We start from the raw sequence: 19,885 nt of genomic DNA on the forward strand, positions 1-19,885 counted from the left end.
TGCAAATGTAACCCCAATTCACAAAGGAGGATCAAAGGCTGACACAAGTAATTATAGACCTGTTAGTTTAACTTCGGTTCCAGGAAAATTAATGGAGGCACTGGTTAAAGAAGCATTGCAGGATCATCTAGACAAGAATTCAGTTATAGCTCAGACACAGCATGGTTTTGTTAAGGGCAGGTCTTGTCTGACCAATTTGATTGGATACTATGATGTAGTCACAAAAGAACTGGATGCAGGGAATAACTTTGATATTATATATTTGGATCTTAGAAAGGCTTTTGATACTGTTGCGCATGGAAGACTGCTGCACAAATTGGAGCAGTGTGGCATTGGAGGCAAATTGCTGCTATGGATAAAGGGATGATTGAGTGGCAGAAGACAGAGAGTGGTAATCAATGGACACTGCTCAACGTGGACTAATGTTATTAGTGGAGTTCCTCAGGGTTCAGTGTTGGGTCCATTGTTGTTTTCTGTATTTATAAATGATATTGATGATGGTATATCAAACTTAATGTCTAAGTTTGCAGACGATACAAAGGTTGGCAGGGTTGTTAAGGACACTACTGATGCTATGCTGCTGCAACAGGATCTGGAAAGGTTGAGCAGATGGGCTGAGAGGTGGCAAATGAAGTTTAACATTGACAAATGTAAAGTACTACATATGGGAGACAGTAACCCCAGATCAACGTATCAACTCTGTGGTACTATGCTGACAGTGGTAGAGAATGAAAAGGACCTGGGGGTAATTGTGCAGGCAGATATGAAGTTCTCTGAGCAGTGCAGACAAGCTGCAGGAGTAGCTCATGGTGTCTTGTCAATTATATACAGGAATTTTTCTAGCAGTGATAGGAATGTGATTATTCCCTTGTATAAGGCATTGGTCAGGCCACACCTTGAGTACTGTATACAGGTCTGGAGGCCTCATTTCAAGAAGGATGTAGAGCTGCTGGAACGAGTACAGAGAAGGGCAACAAGATTAGTGAATGGAACAAAGGGTTGCTCTTACGAAGAAAGGCTTAAGTTTTGCAAATTACAGAGCCTGGAGACTAGGCATCGGCGAGGTGATCTGATAGAGGTGTATAAGGCTTTGAATGGCTTGAGCATGATCAATGCCGATGGGATTCTTCCTCTTGCTCAGAATAATCACCTGAGAGGGCATAAATTCAAATTGAGGAAGGACGGATGTCGGATAGATGTGCGGAAATTTGCCTTTAGCCAGCGGGCAGTTGGTTTGTGGAATAGACTTCCATCACTTGTTGTTGAAGTTGATAGCCTAAACAAATTTAAGGCTCAGCTAGACAGGTATTTCGAACGAACGGAGGGGTGAAATGGGAGTAGTGGTTGTGTTTTTTTTTTTGTTTTTTTTTTTGCTGATGCTGAATAAGCTTGCTTTCTTGCATCATATGCCTCTACTAATGCTAATGTTAATAATGATACACTATATAAAACAGCATATACAGTAATATTTATTACATTCTTAGACATCTGTATCTTGACTGTTTTTGATGAAGCATATACTCTTTCCTTGTCATCAGCTAAATTTTTACCATTCTGGAGTATTTTATAAAATAAGAAAAAATGAAGTGGTCTAGGAGCGAATTTTTTTTTTTTAATATTGGGGCATTAAAAGGGGGGGGGAGAGTAAATTCCAACAGAGGAACTGTCTTTAAACTAAATATTATATAACTACTTTATGTTATATAGAAATCATGTTTTTATGGAAATCATATTTGAGTTCATTATTCTTTACCCTTTACTTGATGTGCAAGAATAACCCTTGAGATTCCAAAATCATACTCTTAAAAACAACATTCGTGTCATTAAATTACCAATTTAAGTGTGTTGTTTTTAATATGGAAAGTTGTCTTTTGATAAATTAAACACTCTAGTTTAAAAACTAAACACTTCTTCAGTAGCTTTCAGATAATTAAATATTTCAAAAAAGTTTGTATATAAATTTTTCAGGAGCAAAACAAATTTTTTAAATGTACTGTATTTCATACTTCGGCTTGTTTCATTATTAAGGCAAAGTCTGTATTTTATTTATTTATTATTTTTTTTATTATATTTTTTATATAATATACAGTGTTGGCCACATAAATTCCATCACTATAAAATGTTTTCCCAAACAAAAGTATTATAATTGAAATAATTGCCCCTATAGCCTCAAATCATTTATACGCTGTAAATTGATTCGACATAAAAAAAGGTAAACTGCAGCCATTATCAACCCACTGCAGGATGGAAGCCTCCTCAACAATTCATGTTGAGAGAAATGGACCATAATCTGCCATGCTGGTCCAGTCCGGGTTGGCAGATCGACCGTATTTAGCAGTCGGGCTTGAACCCCGGTCTACCCGAGGAGTGTGTGCTACTGCACTCCCGCTCCTGACCGGCTACGGAGGCATTTATTTATAAATATTTACAGAAATATACTGTAGGCCATATCATTATTAGCCATACAGTGCAATAAAGCCTGAGGCTTTTGCTCCGTCAGGCAAAAAAAAAAATTCTGAGTTACCCTGAGAGAGAGAGAGAGAGAGAGAGAGAAAAGAATGATGATATCCAGCTCAGGACCCTGGGTCAACAGATGTGAGCCCCTGGGATAATATGATTGTCTTTTGATTGTGACCAATGTTTGAAATTAACTATTATAAGATGGAAAAAAATATGTCAGCAGCAAACAGATATGGTTGCTTGACTTTTTAGCAGCAAATTTCAGTCACATAAACTCCAGCAGTTCCCTGTCTCTTCCATCATGCAGTATGATTGATGACTTTTGAGGTTATGATGAATGTCGTGGCGAGATCCAATATTCCTTACATTTCGAGGGTACAGCTCTAAAACGGTGTTCGCAGGCCGGCCGCTAGTTAGTACACCAGACCAAACCTATTGGTAACTCGCTAGGAGGCTTCCGGATCAGCTAGTGTATAATCTTGCTACCTCTACTCTGCCAGATAGTGACTGGAGGGAGTCCGAGTAGTGTGTATGCGGGGAGCATTGTCGAGGCCACGTTATGTCAAGGATCTGGGTATATTCTTACCACATGTACGCCATATCCAAAAATTTCATTACTTCATACAGCATGTCCCACCCACTTTTTCTTACTATTGAATACACCATGAATTGTCAAAATAATAGAGCAAGCTTATCTGTGAAAAGATCTAAACCTCCGAAGCACTTCCTAATTCATTTCACAAATATACGTGGTCTCAATTCTGATATCTCAACGATGTCCAATTCCACTTGCAGTCTACCAAACCCCATGTACTTTTTCTGACAAAATCTCAGTTATCGGTTGATTCAACTACTGCTCATCTCAGATGCCCAAATTATTCGCTGTATGATTCCTTTCGCCTCAAAGGTGGTACTTGTGCATATGTCCGTTCTGATATTCCCTGTCAGAGGCTTGGCAATTGGAATCTCCTCTCTTTGATCTTCTCTGGCTTAAAATCTCTCTACCTCATTGTGTCAAATTCATCTGTTGTGTCTACCGTTCTCCCAACTCCACTAATCACTTGGAGCTCTTTGACTTCCTCTCTTTACAACTTGACTTTCTCCAGTCCAACTTTCCTAACAGTGAGGTAATTTTCCTTGGTGATTTTAATGTTCACAACTCCAGCTGGCTTCCGTTTTCTAGTTACACTGACCCAGCAGGTCGAGATGCTGAGGCTTTTGCAATTAGTAATGACCTAGCACAGATTGTTCATTTATCTACAAGAATACTGGAGAATCCTTATCATACAGCCAATACGCTTGATCTTTTTCTCACAAACAACCCTTCTAAGTAAAAGGTCGAAGTGAGAGGTCCTTTAGGCACTTCAGATCACAACTTGGTGATTGTCTCTTCTCCAATGGAACCTTTATCTCATGGCTATTCCCAACCTCGTGTTGTTTGGCATTACAAGAATGCAAAATGGGATGACCTGCGAGACTTCTTTTCTTCTTTTCCTTGGTCGGATTACAGTTTCAAAACTTCTGATGTCAACGTTTGCTCAGATCGTGTCAGTGAAATTATTCTTGCAGGAATGGAATCCTTTATCCCACACTCCACTTTAAAATCTCGTCCTTTATCTAAACCTTGGTTTTCCAATAAATGTGCTAAGGCTGTCCAAGAGAAGAACGTTGCATATCGTAATTGGCTTGTTTCTAATTCTTCAGTTTCATTTTCTGCCTACACCAAAGCTCGCAACAATTGTAAAGCAGTTATTAATCAGTCCAAACTAGAGTTTGAACAGGCTAAGAGTAGAAAACTTGCTTCTTGCCCTAATGGTAGCCGAGCATTCTGGTCTCTTGCCAAAGCTATTGGCCGCAACTTTTGCCCATCTCTGCTCCCACCTCTGTCCAAACCAGATGGTTCTCTTGTCACTTCAGCCAAGGATAAAGCTGACCTGCTAGCATCCCATTTTTCTTCGAGCTCATGTATTAATGATCTTGGTAAAACACCTCCCACCATTCCTAACACGCTCCATTCAATGCCTCCTGTGGTCTTCCGTCAAAAGAATATCAGAAGGATTTTGATGAATCTTGATGCTAAGAGCTGCTCCAGGTCCTGATGGTATTTCTCCACTTGTTCTCAAAACCTGTGCTCCTGAACTTACTCCTATTCTTTGCTGCCTTTTTTCACTTTCTTATTCCAAAGGTGTTTTTCCTTCTGCTTGGAAATTTGCTCATATCCAGCCAGTTCCTAAAAAGGGTGACAAATCCCTCCCATCCAATTATCGTCCAATTGCAATTACTTCTACTCTTTCTAAAGTAATGGAGAAATCAATTAACTGCCAAATCTTAAACTACCTAGAAACTTCCGTCTGATCAACGATCGCCAGTATGGATTCCGTCAGGGTCGATCCACTGGTGATATTCTGGCTTATGTTACCCATTTATGGACTAATTCAATGGAAAGGTTCGGTGAAACACAAGTAGTTGCTCTTGACATATCAAAGGCTTTCGATTGTGTTTGGCATAAATGTCTTCTAAACAAGCTTCCATCTTATGGTTCGCCAACTGTTTTTAGTAATTGGTTATCCAGTTTTCTCTCTGATCGCTCACTGAGGGTGATGGTAGATGTCTCTCTGTCTTCTAACTTCTCCACTAATGCCGGTGTCCCCTAAGGTTCAGTTCTTTCCCCCACTCTTTTCCTCTTGTATATTAATGACCTTCTTCCATTGACTGGAAATCCTATCCATAGTTTTGCCGATGATAGCACATTGCATTCCACTTTCCATTTTGAGAAACCTTGTCCTGCTCAATCAACTTCAACTTCTCGAAAATTTACTACCAATTCCTTAAATGTCGATCTTCAGGTAATTCTCCAGTGGGGCAAAGACAACTTAGTTGATTTCAACCCTTCTAAAACTCAGTCTTGTCTTATATCTCGCAAAAAGGATTCTTCTGCTCCTATGCTTATCTTTAGTGCCACTCCGATTTCTAGGCAAAATGATATATCTCTTTTGGGGATTACCCTGTCTTCTAATCTCTCTTGGCACAAGCACATTACAAATATTGCTTCCTCTGCATCTAAAAAACTTGGTTTTCTCTTTCGCTCTCGGCGTTACTTTTCTTCCAAACAGCTGCTCACTCTGTATAAATCGCAAATCCGCCCTGCCATGGAATATTGTTCCCACATCTGGGGTGGTGCCCCCAAAACCTCTCTCAGGCTTCTTGATTTCATTCAGAAGAGGGCAGTTAGGTTAATTAATGATTCATCTGTAACAGAGTCTCTCCATTCGCTTTCTCATAGACGTAGTTTCTACTGCATGCCTCTTCTACAGATACTTCCATAGGCACTGTTCTTCTGAATTGGCTTCTATAATTCCTGCTCCCTCTTTCAATACAGTCCGAACACGTGCTGCCACCAGCCAACATCCATTTACTGTCCAACTTCAAACCCACAAAACCAACTTTTCATCTTCCTCATTTATTCATTCAATTGCTGTTTTGTGGAACAACCTTCCTTCATATGTATTTCCTGAAAATTACAATCTACAGAAGTTCAAGTCCAATGTCAACAAATATCTTCTTTCATCTTCTCAACCTCCAACCCAAGCACGGTACTAAGTACTATAGGTTCTAATATCTCTCGTGTATGGGGTTCACATAAAAAAAAAAAAAAAAGTTTGCGGTTGTGTTGAAATCAGGATATTGCAAACTTGCATGAACTTCTTCACTTAAATATATATATAAAAAAAAAAAATTGATAGAGTAGTGTTTGAAACCTGTTAAAATTGGCTTACTAGAAATGGTATTAAATGATTATGTAATGTAATGTTGTACTAACTTTATGTGCAGTGTGCAGAAATCCTTGAAAGAGGCTTCTGATAACGTACAGAAGAGTCTCCTTTAAAATTTTGGTGTAGTAGTAGTAATCACCATTAACACTACTATTTAAAAAACATGTTCTGTTTGCTCCTTTCTCGTTATGCATCTCCAAACCATCTGCCCCATCAGAAACTATTGTTGATTGAGTATAGTCATGGTGATAAGCTTCATTAGATCTACACTGAATGTAGCATTTACCATGTGATCCTTGGTAAATGCTACAGATTGCCATTGCGATGATGCAGATGTCCGATTAGCATGTTCTTTAGCCCAGGTTAGTTGTTTTTTCCTCGTGGATTTTGGCAGTAAGAATTTCTTACGAAGTTGATATATGCTTTTTGACCATTTGTCATAAGTGTTCATTAGATAGTTCTGTCATTTGAATTTACATCATTATGTTGATTCCCCATGGATTTTAGGTCTGTGGAACTTTCATAACCGCATAAGCCGCAGTACTTTTGTTTCAGCCCAGTTCCAGATTTTCTTTTGAAATCTCTGGTCTCGTGTTTCTTTTTAAGTGACTTTGACACAGTAGACTGGTTACAGCCACCTTTTGCATCCTTTATGTTGACTAGAAAATTCCTCCCTAACAAGAGCAACTATTGCTCTTTTCTTCCTTGGAGTTAACCAAGTGTATGCCTACAACTGCTGAAGTGGACAGATAGCAGCAGGTGGATGCTTGTATAAACAAGATGATGTAATACCACTCTAATATTACAGAACGATGATGCAATATCACTAATTTTTCAGGATGATGAAAGAGCATCTTGAGATGACATAATTTTACCTATAGAAAATATTAGACTTTAAGAGGGTAATGCAATTTATGTGGCTGTCACTATATATTAGCCTTCCTTGGCAGCCTAGTTGGCATGATACATCACTAACTGCCACTCATTTGGAAAAGTTTGCATTTGATTCTTGTTGAAATTGAAAATTTTCTAAGGTCCTCTTCAATCAAGGCTATAGTTAGTTGATTTCATGTTATTCACGATTTTTTTTTTTTTTTTTTTGGGGCGCCTCCGTAGCCAGGTGGGAAGGAGCAGAAGTGCGTAGCACATGCTTCTTGATTAGACCGGGGTTCGAGCCCGTCACCACCAAATACGGAGTATGCGGAAAGGTCATGACCACCGCATATCCTGGAGCAATATGGCCTTAGTTGCTAATGCTCCTAAAAACCAAATAACAACAACATCGATTTTTTAGCCCACACAACGTGCAAATCAGCTCGTGGACTCTCACTTTTATGTACATAATACACTTACAGTTATGACCGCATGCATGGAGCTGTTAATACCCATATAATATCAAAAAATTATAATTAACTTTATAGCCAATTCAAGAAATATTCTTGGAGGAGAAAATTTCCTTTTCTATAAATATTTCTTTCCTTCATTATCACTCACTTTTAGTTACATAGACTCGCTGCATAACTTTGTTTTAATACAGATTTGTGTACATATTAATTAAGGATTTCATGAAAATCTTTCTGTTGGGTGTCAAGTTGTTACATGCAAAAGGACTGGTGGGAATGGTGAAGGCAATAGACACTTCATGTATATGTGAACCTACCAAAATTTTGGACTGGCATTAAAAGTAATACTTTTATAGTTGTCATTAAAATAAGCCAAATATTGTTATTTTTAATATTATTTTTTGAAAATAACCCTGTTATTTTATTTACAGATTCATTAGCAGTGTGTGAGAGGTAGCACGTTCTCTGTTCCGTAACTTGAGAAAAGTTTGTGGAATAATGTTTCCATGTGAGCCCGAGTAGAAATGAACCCATTATGTGCAGACAGCATTAAAACCAGTTTAATCCTGTGTGCCACATCCTTTACCCTCTCCTGACATCAGTGTTGCACAGTAAATTTTTAAGGGCATATGTCTTTTTCTGTTATGACAGAATTAGAATCAAATTTTTCTGCAAAATTGGGACGTTGGCTACGGAAACTATTAAAACAAGAACAATTAAATATTTCCAAAAATTTTACATAACAATAAAAAAAAAAAAAAAAAAATAGGAGCAAAACCAATTCTTTAAATATACTTGGGCTTGTTTCAGTGATCAGTGGATGCCACTCATTATGATCACTTCAGGACTCAGCTAAATTGATACAAGAATGCGGCTGTTCAGCATTGTTTATTGATGCAGAGCAGTTATGTGTAAAGGCATAAAAAGGCATGTGAAAATGCTATATTTAGAAAGAAGACATTAAAATCAAGCAGTATAAAATATTTTAACTGTCCATTATTTCTTTGAGAAATTCATCAATAAAAATAAAAATGTTTCTGGAAATTTATACAAACCCTTAAAAACAAATAAAGAAAATATTAAAATCAAATTAAAGAAGTGATAATGCTCTATTGTAGAACAGTGAGATTGGTAGGAGTACGGATATACTATTTTTTTTTATGGGAATAATGACACCAACAACCATACAAACTGCACAAAAGAACAGCAGTAACTAGATGCTCAACTTAAATAAATGAATAAATTTCTATTTTTTTTTTTTTTTTATGAGAACCCCAAACACGAGAGGTATTAAACCCATAGTACTTAGTACCGTGCTTGGGTTGGAGGTTGAGAAGACGAAAGAAGATATTTGTTGATATTGGACTTGAACTTCTGTAAATTGTAATTTTCAGGAAATACGTATGAAGGAAGGTTGTTCCAGAAAACGGCAGTTGAATGAATAAATGAGGAAGATGAAAAGTTGGTTCTGTGGGTTTGAAGTTGGACAGTAAATGGATGTTGGCTGGTGGCGGCACGTGTTCGGACTGTTTTGAAAGAGAGAGCGGGAATTATAGAAGCCAATTCAGAAGAACAGTGCCCATGGAAGTATCTGTAGAAGAGGCATGCAGCAGAAACAGTGCGTCTATGAGACAGCGAGTGGAGAGACTCTGTTAGAGATGAATCATTAATTAACCGAACTGCCCTCTTCTGAATGGAATCAAGAAGCCTGAGAGAGGTTTTGGGGGCACCACCCCAGATGTGGGAACAATATTCCATGGCAGGGCGGATTTGCGATTTATACAGAATGAGCAGCTGTTTGGGAGAAAAGTAACGAGAGCGAAAGAGAAAACCAAGTTTTTTAGATGCAGAGGAAGCAATATTTGTAATGTGCTTGTGCCAAGAGAGATTAGAAGTCAGGGTAATCCCCAAAAGAGATATATCATTTTGCCTAGAAATCGGAGTGTCACTAAAGATAAGCATAGGAGCAGAAGAATCCTTTTTGCGAGATATAAGACAAGATTGGGTTTTAGAAGGGTTGAAATCAACTAAGTTGTCTTTGCCCCACTGGAGAATTACCTGAAGATCGGCATTTAAGGAATTGGCAGCAGATTTTCGAGAACTTAAAGCTGATTGAGCTGGACAAGGTTTCTCAAAATGGAAAGTTGAATGCAATGTGCTATCATCGGCAAAACTATGGATAGGATTTCCAGTCAATGGAAGAAGGTCATTGATATACAAGAGGAAAAAGAGTGGGGGAAAGAACTGAACCTTGGGGGACACCGGCATTAGTGGAGAAGTTAGAAGACAGAGAGCCATCTACCATCACCCTCAGTGAGCGATCAGAGAGAAAACTGGATAACCAATTACTAAGAACAGTTGGCAAACCATAAGATGGAAGCTTGTTTAGAAGACCTTTATGCCAAACACGATCAAAAGCCTTTGAGATGTCAAGAGCAACTACTTGTGTTTCACCGACCCTTTCCATTGAATTAGTCCATAAATGGGTAACATAAGCCAGAATATCACCAGTGGATCGACACTGACGGAATCCATACTGGCGATCGTTGATCAGACGGAAGGTTTCTAGGTAGTTTAAGAGTTGGCGGTTAATTGATTTCTCCATTACTTTAGAAAGAGTAGAAGTAATTGCAATGGGACGATAATTGGATGGGAGGGATTTGTCACCCTTTTTAGGAACTGGCTGGATATGAGCAAATTTCCAAGCAGAAGGAAAAACACCTTTGGAATAAGAAAGTGAAAAAAGGCGGCAAAGAATACCAGTAAGTTCAGGGGCACAGGTTTTGAGAACAAGTGGAGAAATACCATCAGGACCTGGAGCTTTCTTAGCATCAAGATTCATCAAAATCCTTCTGATATCCTTTTGACGGAAGACCACAGGAGGCATTGAATGGAGCGTGTTAGGAATGGTGGGGGGTGTTTTACCAAGATCATTAATACATGAGCTCAAAGAAAAATGGGATGCTAGCAGGTCAGCTTTATCCTTGGCTGAAGTGACAACAGAACCATCTGGTTTGGACAGAGGTGGGAGCAGAGATGGGCAAAAGTTGCGGCCAATAGCTTTGGCAAGAGACCAGAATGCTCGGCTACCATTAGGGCAAGAAGCAAGTTTTCTACTCTTAGCCTGTTCAAACTCTAGTTTGGACTGATTAATAACTGCTTTACAATTGTTGCGAGCTTTGGTGTAGGCAGAAAATGAAACTGAAGAATTAGAAACAAGCCAATTACGATATGCAACGTTCTTCTCTTGGACAGCCTTAGCACATTTATTGGAAAACCAAGGTTTAGATAAAGGACGAGATTTTAAAGTGGAGTGTGGGATAAAGGATTCCATTCCTGCAAGAATAATTTCACTGACACGATCTGAGCAAACGTTGACATCAGAAGTTTTGAAACAGTAATCAGACCAAGGAAAAGAAGAAAAGAAGTCTCGCAGGTCATCCCATTTAGCATTCTTGTAATGCCAAACAATACGAGGTTGGGAATAGCCATGAGATAAAGGTTCCATTGGAGAAGAGGCAATCACCAAGTTGTGATCTGAAGTGCCTAAAGGACCTCTCACTTCAACCTTGTACTTAGAAGGGTTGTTTGTGAGAAAAAGATCAAGCGTATTGGCTGTATGATTAGGATTGTCCGGTATTCTTGTAGGTAAATGAACAATCTGTGCTAGGTCATTAGTAATTGCAAAAGCCTCAGCATCTCGACCTGCTGGGTCGGTGTGACTAGAAAACGGAAGCCAGCTGGAGTTGTGAACGTTAAAATCACCAAGGAAAATTACCTCACTGTTAGGAAAGTTGGACTGGAGAAAGTCAAGTTGCAAAGAGAGGAAGTCAAAGAGCTCCAAGTGATTAGTGGAGTTGGGAGAACGGTAGAGACAACAGATGAATTTTACACAATGAGGTAGAGAGATTTTAAGCCAGAGAAGATCAAAGAGAGGAGATTCCAAATTGCCAAGTCTCTGACAGGGAATATCAGAACGGACATATGCACAAGTACCACCTTTGAGGCGAAAGGAATCATACAGCAAATAATTTGGACATCTGAGATGAGCAGTAGTTGAATCAACTGATAACTGAGATTCAGTCAGAAAAAGTACATGGGTTTGGAAGACTGCAAGTGGAAATGGACATCGTTGAGATTAGAATTGAGACCACGTATGTTTGTGAAATGAATTAGGAAGTCCTTGGGAGGTTTAGATCTTTTCGCAGATAAGCTTGCTCTATTATTTTGACAATTCATGGTGTATTCAATAGTAAGAAAAAGTGGGTGGGACATGCTGTATGAAGTAATGAAATTTTTGGATATGGCGTACATGTGGTAAGAATATACCCAGATACTTGACATAACGTGGCCTCGACAATGCTCCCCGCATACACACTACTCGGACTCCCTCCAGTCACTATCTGGCAGAGTAGAGGTAGCAAGATTATACACTAGCTGATCCGGAAGCTTCCTAGAGAGTTACCAATAGGTTCAGTCCGGTGTACTAACTAGCGGCCGGCCTGCGAACACCGTTTTAGAGCTGTACCCTCGAAATGTAAGGAATATTGGATCTCGCCACGACATTCATCATAACCTCAAAAATCATCAATCATATTGCATGATGGAAGAGATAGGGAAGGGTTGGCCGGAACTTAGCTCTAGAGACTAAACATGGGTTCCACCACTTCAAGCCTCCAATAAGCAAAGTGGTGGTATTTCACCGGTTGATGAGTCATCTACCACCTAGTACTGCCTGGTAACATAGAGGGGCGGCGTTCCTCCATGTGGTGTGGGCGGCGTTCCTCCATGTGGTGTGGGTGCCACATCTCGACCCCTGCTTACGTTGGTTCACACCTGGGTGGTCACCCACCATGTACTTGTGCATGAAGGTTATACCCAGGATTACTAACAGTCCCACCATCGTGAAGGTGCAAGCAGAGGATTTGGCTGTCATAGACCGTCCGGACTTCGCCGAAATTGGGTCCACTTTGACTTGAGTGTCACCCGAATATCAGTTCCATCAGCGTTTTAGACTCACAGGTAGCAAGAACAGCTTGTCTGGCATATCTGAGAGAATGTCTGTGACAGCCTCAAGGACCAATTTATACTCCATTGATATTTAGATAAATATCAGATCATTGTATTTTCATATTCAGCTTCAGTCCTTATACTTTTGGCTCTTATATTTATAATATCAAGGCAATTAAGAAAAATAAACACTTTAGTGAATAATAATAAACAAATAGTGACCATATGCCATGGTCATTGTTTATTTAATAATAGTAATTTAATAAAAGCAGTATAATAATAAAAAAATAAAAAATAAAATAGTAAAGTTTAATACAGTTAACACAACCCTAAGCTGTTAATTGCCTTATTTGTCTTCATCAAATTGAAGACAAATAAGTATACTTATGAATTTGCCATTTTATTATAGCATTATTGTCAAACTGCAAATCATTAAGTAAACAGTGGCAATTAATTATCACCATCATTTATTTATTTTTCTATAATTACTATAAATTGCAGTTGAATAAGTTATTTCTGAACATTTATCCATTTCATTACATCAAATATTATTTTTAGATCCTAAAACCATGCAGTGAGGTGTCCTTTTTCTAATATTTATATCTACCTATGCCAGTGCCCTTTATCACGTACAGGAGATAACTATGTTAAAATAACTATACTGGCTCACCACTACACCCTGCTAATAAGCAACAGAATAAAACACGATTTATAAATATCAGAGGAATTACCTGTTTTTTCTTTCCATAACACAGAGCAGTTATGTTTACATTGAATATAAATGGTAGGATGGTTGTAGGTGCATGTAGTGGGGGGGATGCAAGGTGTAATCAATAAGATCGGGGACTGTATGTTGAAATTTTAGCATTGTAGTGACTTGCAACCTGTTGTAATAGTACAATGAATCATCTAGACAGTAATATTCGAATCTTCTGTTTAGCTGCGGTAATCTGAATTATTACATGTTGAATAGAAGTTGTTTTATGTTTCCTTGCATTTTAAAATTAGTAATTTTACTGAGTGGCAAATTTTCATAATTTTTTTTTTTAAATTAGGGAAAAGTGCAATTGAAACCTATGATATATTAAAAATAACTTTCAGAGAAAGCTGTTTTTAAAAAGATGCTGTGTGTCATTTGAAGACTTTCCAGTGGTTAACAGAGTTTAATGAATGCCGCTTGTCCATCAGAGATGATCCATGCACTGGCTGCCTTTCAGCTTCAAAAAACATTGATGCAATATTTAACCATCCATGAAGGTTCTAGTGAAATTGAAATTTTTTTATGGGACATGTCGATCATTTTAACACAAGATTTGTGAATATGACATGCTTTGACCAAGTTTATGCTTCTTATCCTCACTCACAGAACAGCGAGTTCTCGTGTCAGGATCTTTGTCGACTTGCTGCTGCTGGCCCTTTGTTTCTTCCATCATTACTGCTGAATGAAGGTGTATAGCTGAGACCTGGATACAAAGGCCCAGTTCTCTCATTGGAAAACTCCAAAGCCTTTTCTGATCTTCTCCAAGTCTCCAAAAAAAAGCAAGACAATCTTGATCAAATATTAAGATTACACTTATTGTATTTTTTGACTTGCAGGCCATTGTTCGTTATCACTTTATCCTGCATGGTCAAACTTGGTGGATCAGGAATACTGCAAAACATTTCTGTGGAATTGCAAGGTGCTCTTTAGAGAAAATGGCTGGAATGGCAGACTTAAAGGAATTGGCACCTGTATCACAACAATGTCTCTGCACACTCGGCACTTTCCATTCAAGAATTTTTTTTTTCTTCGCAAAGCACTCCTTTCACTGTGGTCCGCTATCCACCATACTCAATGGATTTAGGCCTCTGCATTTTTTTTTTTTTTTTTTTCACCAATTTTAAAAGCTCACTAATTTGCAACAACTGAGGAAATTATTCAGAATGCAAAACAGGAACTGCTAGCAATTCCAAAGGAAGAGTTGCAGAAGCATTGGAATCAGTGTATATAGTGTTAAAGGAGATCCATCCAAATAGTCAGTAAGCTTCATTTTCCAAATATCAGTTCAGTCCCCAAACTTTTTGAAATACACCCCATGTCTTTTATTTTGTAAACATTCATATTTTAACATGTTAATTGCCATGAGACACAGCACATCCTGTTTTTTTTTTTTTTTAACGCATTAAGCTGATGACACATTTATGTAACAGTTAAGTTTACTATTCCAACAGCATAACTACTGTAGTCACAGACTGCCTATTCTTTAATGTAAAATGAACCTAGATGATCTAGCGGACCCAAATATGATTTGATTTCAAATTTGTTTGGATAGGCCATGGTATTATTATATTTTTCAAAAAAAAAAAAAAAAAAAAAAAAACCCCACTAGGAATCTGTTTTTTATTAGTATTATAGCAATTAACATTTTAATCAGTTATTTTAAAAATTGGTTGTAATTAAAATTTTGCAGTGTCCATTTTTCATAATGTGTTATTTATGAAAACTGCTATATAAAATCATATGGTGTTTTTAAATGCATAGATAATTCATATAAAAATATTTATAGGGTTTGATGGTTGTGACTGGAAGACCTGTTGCCAATTTTGATCCTGAAGGACTAATATTTGCTGTTGGAATTAATTCAGAATCAGTCAAGCTATATGATCTCAGATCTTTTGACAAGGTATCTAAATCTTCTGCATTTTAATTCACTTTTTTGAAAATAAATCCCCATTTCACTTTTTTTTTTTTTTTTTAAATTTTATGCAGATGACTCACTTGTTAACATTGTGAAGTTTTGTTAAAATCTATATGAAAGATAACAGCATCTCAGATCTAAGTATTGGAAGATCTCCTTGGTGGAAGCAAGCCTTACCTCCCTCTCCCTATTGGAAGAGGGAGGTAAAGTTTACTTTCATCAGAAGTAGTTTTAGTTTGTGATTTTGAAGTATTAGATTTTGAAGCACTATAGCAGAACAGTTCTTTATTAGTTGGTTGGCACCTCCGTAGCCAGGTGGGAAGGAGCCGCAGTGCATAGCACACGCTTCTTGATTAGACCGGGGTTCGAGCCCGTCACCACCAAATACGGAGGATGCGGAAAGGTCAGGGAATGACCACCGCATATCCTGGAGCAATATGGCCTTAGTTGCTAATGCTCCTAAAAACCAAACAAACAACAATATTAGTTGGTTCAACTTTGTTTAACAAACTTTTACATAGCATTCTATCATCTGTCTGATTATATTCTAGGGTAGTGATTCCCGAACTACTAAGATCTACGGACCCTTTAAAAAATTAATAAAAGTTTGTGGACCCCTATATATATATATATATATATATATAATTTTTTTTAATGAAAACCCCAAACACGAGGAGTATTAGAACCTATAGTACTTAATACTTTGCTTGGGTTGGAGGTTGAGAAGACAAAAGAAGATATCTGTTGACATTAGACTTCAACCTCTGTAGAATGTAATTTTCAGGAAATACGTATGAAGGAAGGTTGTTCCAGAAAATGGCAGTTGAATGAATAAACGAGGAAGATGAAAAGTTTGGTCTGTGAGTTTGAAGTTGGACAGTAAATAGATGTTTGCTGGTGACGGCACGTGTTCGGACTTTTTTGAAAGAGAAAGCAGAAATTCTAGAAGCCAATCCAGAAGAACAATGCCCATGAAAGTATCTGTAGGAAAGGCATGCAGCAGAAACAGTACGTCTATGAGACAGCGAGTGGAGAGATTGTTAGAGAGGAGTCATTAATTAACCTAACTGCCCTCTTCTGAACGGAATCTAGAAGCCTAAGAGAGGTTTTGGGTGCACTGTCCCATATGTGGGAACAATATTCCATGGTAGGCTGGATTTGCGATTTGTACAGAGTAAACAACTGTTTGGAAGAAAAGTAACGCCGAGAGCGAAAGAGAAAATCAAGTTTTTTAGATGCAGAGGAAGCAATATTTGTAATAAGCTTGTGCCAAGAGAGATTAGAAGTCAGGGTAATTCCCAAAAGAGATATATCATTTTGCCTAGAAATCGAAGTGTTACCAAAGATAAGCATAGGAGCAGAAGAATCCTTTTTGTGAGATATAAGACAAATGAGTTTTAGAGGGATTGAAATCAACTAAGTTGTCTTTGCCTCACTGGAGGATTACCTGGAGATCAGCATTTAAGGAATTGGTAGCGGATATTTGAGAAGTTGAAGCTGATTGAGCAGGACAGGGTTTCTCAAAATGGAAAGTGGAATGCAATGTGCTATCATCAGCAAAACTATGGATAGGATTTCCAGTCAATGGAAGTAGGTCATTAATATACAAGAGGAAAAGAGTGGGGGAAAGAACTGAACCTTGGGAGATTAGTGGAGAAGTTAGAAGACAGAGAGCCATCTACCATCACCCTCAGTGAGCGATCAGAGAGAAAACTGGATAACCAATTACAAAAAAAAGTTGGCAAACCATAAGATGGAAGCTTATGGTTTGCCAACTAAGCTTGTTTAGAAGACCTTTATGCCAAACATGATTGAAAGCCCTTGAGATGTCAAGAGCAACTGCTTGTGTTTCACCAAACTTTTCTATTGAATTAGTCCATAAATGAGTAACATAAACCAGATTATCACCAGTGGATCAACACTGACGAAATCCATACTGGTTATTGTTGATCAGACGGAATGTTTTTAAGTAGTTTAAGAGTTGGCGGTTAATTGATTTCTCCATTACTTTAGAAAGAGTAGAAGTAATTGGATGGGAGGGATTTGTCACCCTTTTTAAGAACTGGCTGGATATGAGCAAATTTCCAAGCAGAAGAAAAAACATCTTTCGAATAAGAACATGAAAAAAGGCGGCAAAGAACAGGTGTAAGTTCAGGAACACAGGTTTTGAGAACAAGTGAAGAAATACCATCAGGACCTGCAGCTTTTTTCACATCAAGATTCGTCAAAAGGATTTTGATGGAAGACCACAGTAGGCATTGAACAGTGCGTGCTAGGAATGGTGGGAGGTGTTTTACCAAGATCATTAATACGCGAGTTGGAAGAAAAATGGGATGCTAGCAGGTCAGCTTTATCTTTGGCTGAAGTGATAAGAGAACCATCTGGTTTTGACAGAGGTGGGAGCAGAGATGGGCAAAAGTTGCAGCCAATAGCTTTGGCAAAGAGACCAGAATGCTTGGCTACTATTAGGGCAAGAAGCAAGTTTTCAACTCTTAGCCTGTTCAAATTCTAGTTTAGATCGATTAATAACTGCTTTACAATTGTTGCGAGTTTGGTGTAGGCAGAAAATGAAACTGAAGAATTAGAAACAAGCCAATTATGATATGCAATGTTCTTCTCTTGAGCAGCCTTAGCACATTTATTGGAAAACCAAGGTTTAGATAAAGGACGAGATTTTAAAGTAGAGTGTGGAATAAAGGATTTAATTTCTACAAGAATAATTTCACTGACACGATCTGAGCAAACGTTGACATCTGAAGTTTTGAAACAGTAATCTGACCAATTAAAAGAAGAAAAGAAATCTCGCAGGTCATCCCATTTTGCATTCTTGTAATGCCAAACAATATGAGGTTGGGAATAGCCATGAGATAAAGGCTCCATTGGAGAAGAGACAATCACCAAGTTGTGATCTGAGGTGCCTAAACAACCACTCACTTTGACCGTGTACTTAGGAGGGTTGTTTGTGAGAAAAAGATCAAGCATGTTGGCTGTATGGTTAAGATTGTCCGGTATTCTTGTAGGCAAATGAACAGTGTGTTCAAGGTCATTAGTAAATGCAAAAGCCTCAGCATCTCGACCAACTGGGTCGGTGTGACTAGAAAACGGAAGCCAGCTGGAGTTGTGAACATTAAAATCATCAACGAACATTACCTCACTGTTAGGAAAGTTGGACTAGAGGATGTCAGGTTGCAAAGAGAGGAAGTCAAAGAGCTCCAAGTGATTAGTGGAGTTGGGAGAATGGTAGAGACAACAGATGAATTTGACACAATGAGATAGAGTGATTTTAAGCCAGAGAAAATCGAAAAGAGGAGATTCCAAATTACCAAGTCTCTGACAGGTAATATTGGAACAGACATATGCACAAGTACCACCTTTGAGGCAAAAGGAATCATACAGCGAATAATTTGGGCAACTTAGATGAGCAGTAGTTGAATTGACCGATAACTGAGATTCTGTCAGAAAAAAAGTACATGGGGTTTGGCAGACTGCAAGTGGAAATGGACGTCGTTCAGATCAGAATTGAGACTATGCATATATTTGTGAAATTATCTAGGAAATGTTTGGGATGTTTAGATCTTTTCGCAGAAAGCTTACTCTATTAGTTTGACAATTCATGGTGTATTCAATAGTAAGGAAAAGTGGGGGGGGGGCTTTCTGTACGAAGTAATGAAATTTTTGGATATGGCATACACATGGTAAGAATATACCCAAATCCCTGACATAACGTGGCCTCGACAATGCCCCCCGCTTACACTCTACTTGGATTCTCACCTATCCCTATCTAGCAGAGTAGAGGTAGCAAGATTATAAACTAGCTGATCCTGAAGCCTCCTAAGGAGTTACCAATAGATTCTGTCCGGTGTACTAACTAGCGGCCGGCCTGCGAACACCATTTTAGAGCTGTACACTCGAAATGTAAGGAAGATTGGATCTCACCATGATGTTCATCATAACCTCAAAAGTCATCAGTCATACTGCATGATAGAAGAGATGGGGAAGGTTTGATCGGAACTTAGCTCTGGAGACTAAACATGACTAAACCACTTCCAGCCTCCAATAAGCAAAGTGGTGGTATTGCACCAGTTGATGAGAGTCATCTACCGCCTAGTATTGCCTGGTAACACAGAGGGGCAGCATTCCTCCATGTGGTGTGAGTGCCACACCACGACCCCTGCTTACGTTTGTTCACACCTGGGTGGTCACCCACAGTGTGCTTGTGCACGGAGGTTATTCCCATGATTACTAAAAGTCTCACCATCGTTAAGGTGCAAGCAGAGGATTTGGCTGTCTGGAATTCACCGAAATTGGTTCCACTTCACTTGAATGTCACCCAGTATCAGTTCCATCAGCGTTTTAGACTTCCAGGTAGAAAGGTAGAAAATACAGCTTGTCTGGCCTATCTGAAAGAATGTCTGTGACAACCTCAAGGACCACATATGCGCACACACACACACACACACACACACACACACACATATATATATACTATCATTGAATTATATTAAATAAAGTTAAATTATAATGAAATGAATAAATAAATAAATAATTAAGCATTCATTAGAGGCAGCGACATGCAATTCCTCCATATGAAGCTGAAATACATCCAATATTTTAAATTAAA

General features: G+C 38.4%; 1 protein-coding gene across 1 annotated transcript in view; it reads left to right on the forward strand.

Annotated features, from left to right (window-relative positions):
- LOC150078133 (WD repeat-containing protein 82-like) overlaps positions 1–19,885 on the forward strand; it is a 144,642-nt gene that overhangs the window by 59,267 nt on the left and 65,490 nt on the right. The window contains exon 5 of the mRNA XM_090384473.1: positions 15,133–15,249. Coding sequence (XP_090240599.1) covers positions 15,133–15,249 — 117 coding nt within the window. The remainder of the gene's footprint in view (positions 1–15,132; positions 15,250–19,885) is intronic.

This window comes from Mastigoproctus giganteus, chromosome 11 (genome assembly GCF_048544385.1).
Source record: "Mastigoproctus giganteus isolate SK-2022 chromosome 11, ASM4854438v1, whole genome shotgun sequence".
Taxonomy (NCBI): Eukaryota; Metazoa; Arthropoda; class Arachnida; order Uropygi; family Thelyphonidae; genus Mastigoproctus; species Mastigoproctus giganteus.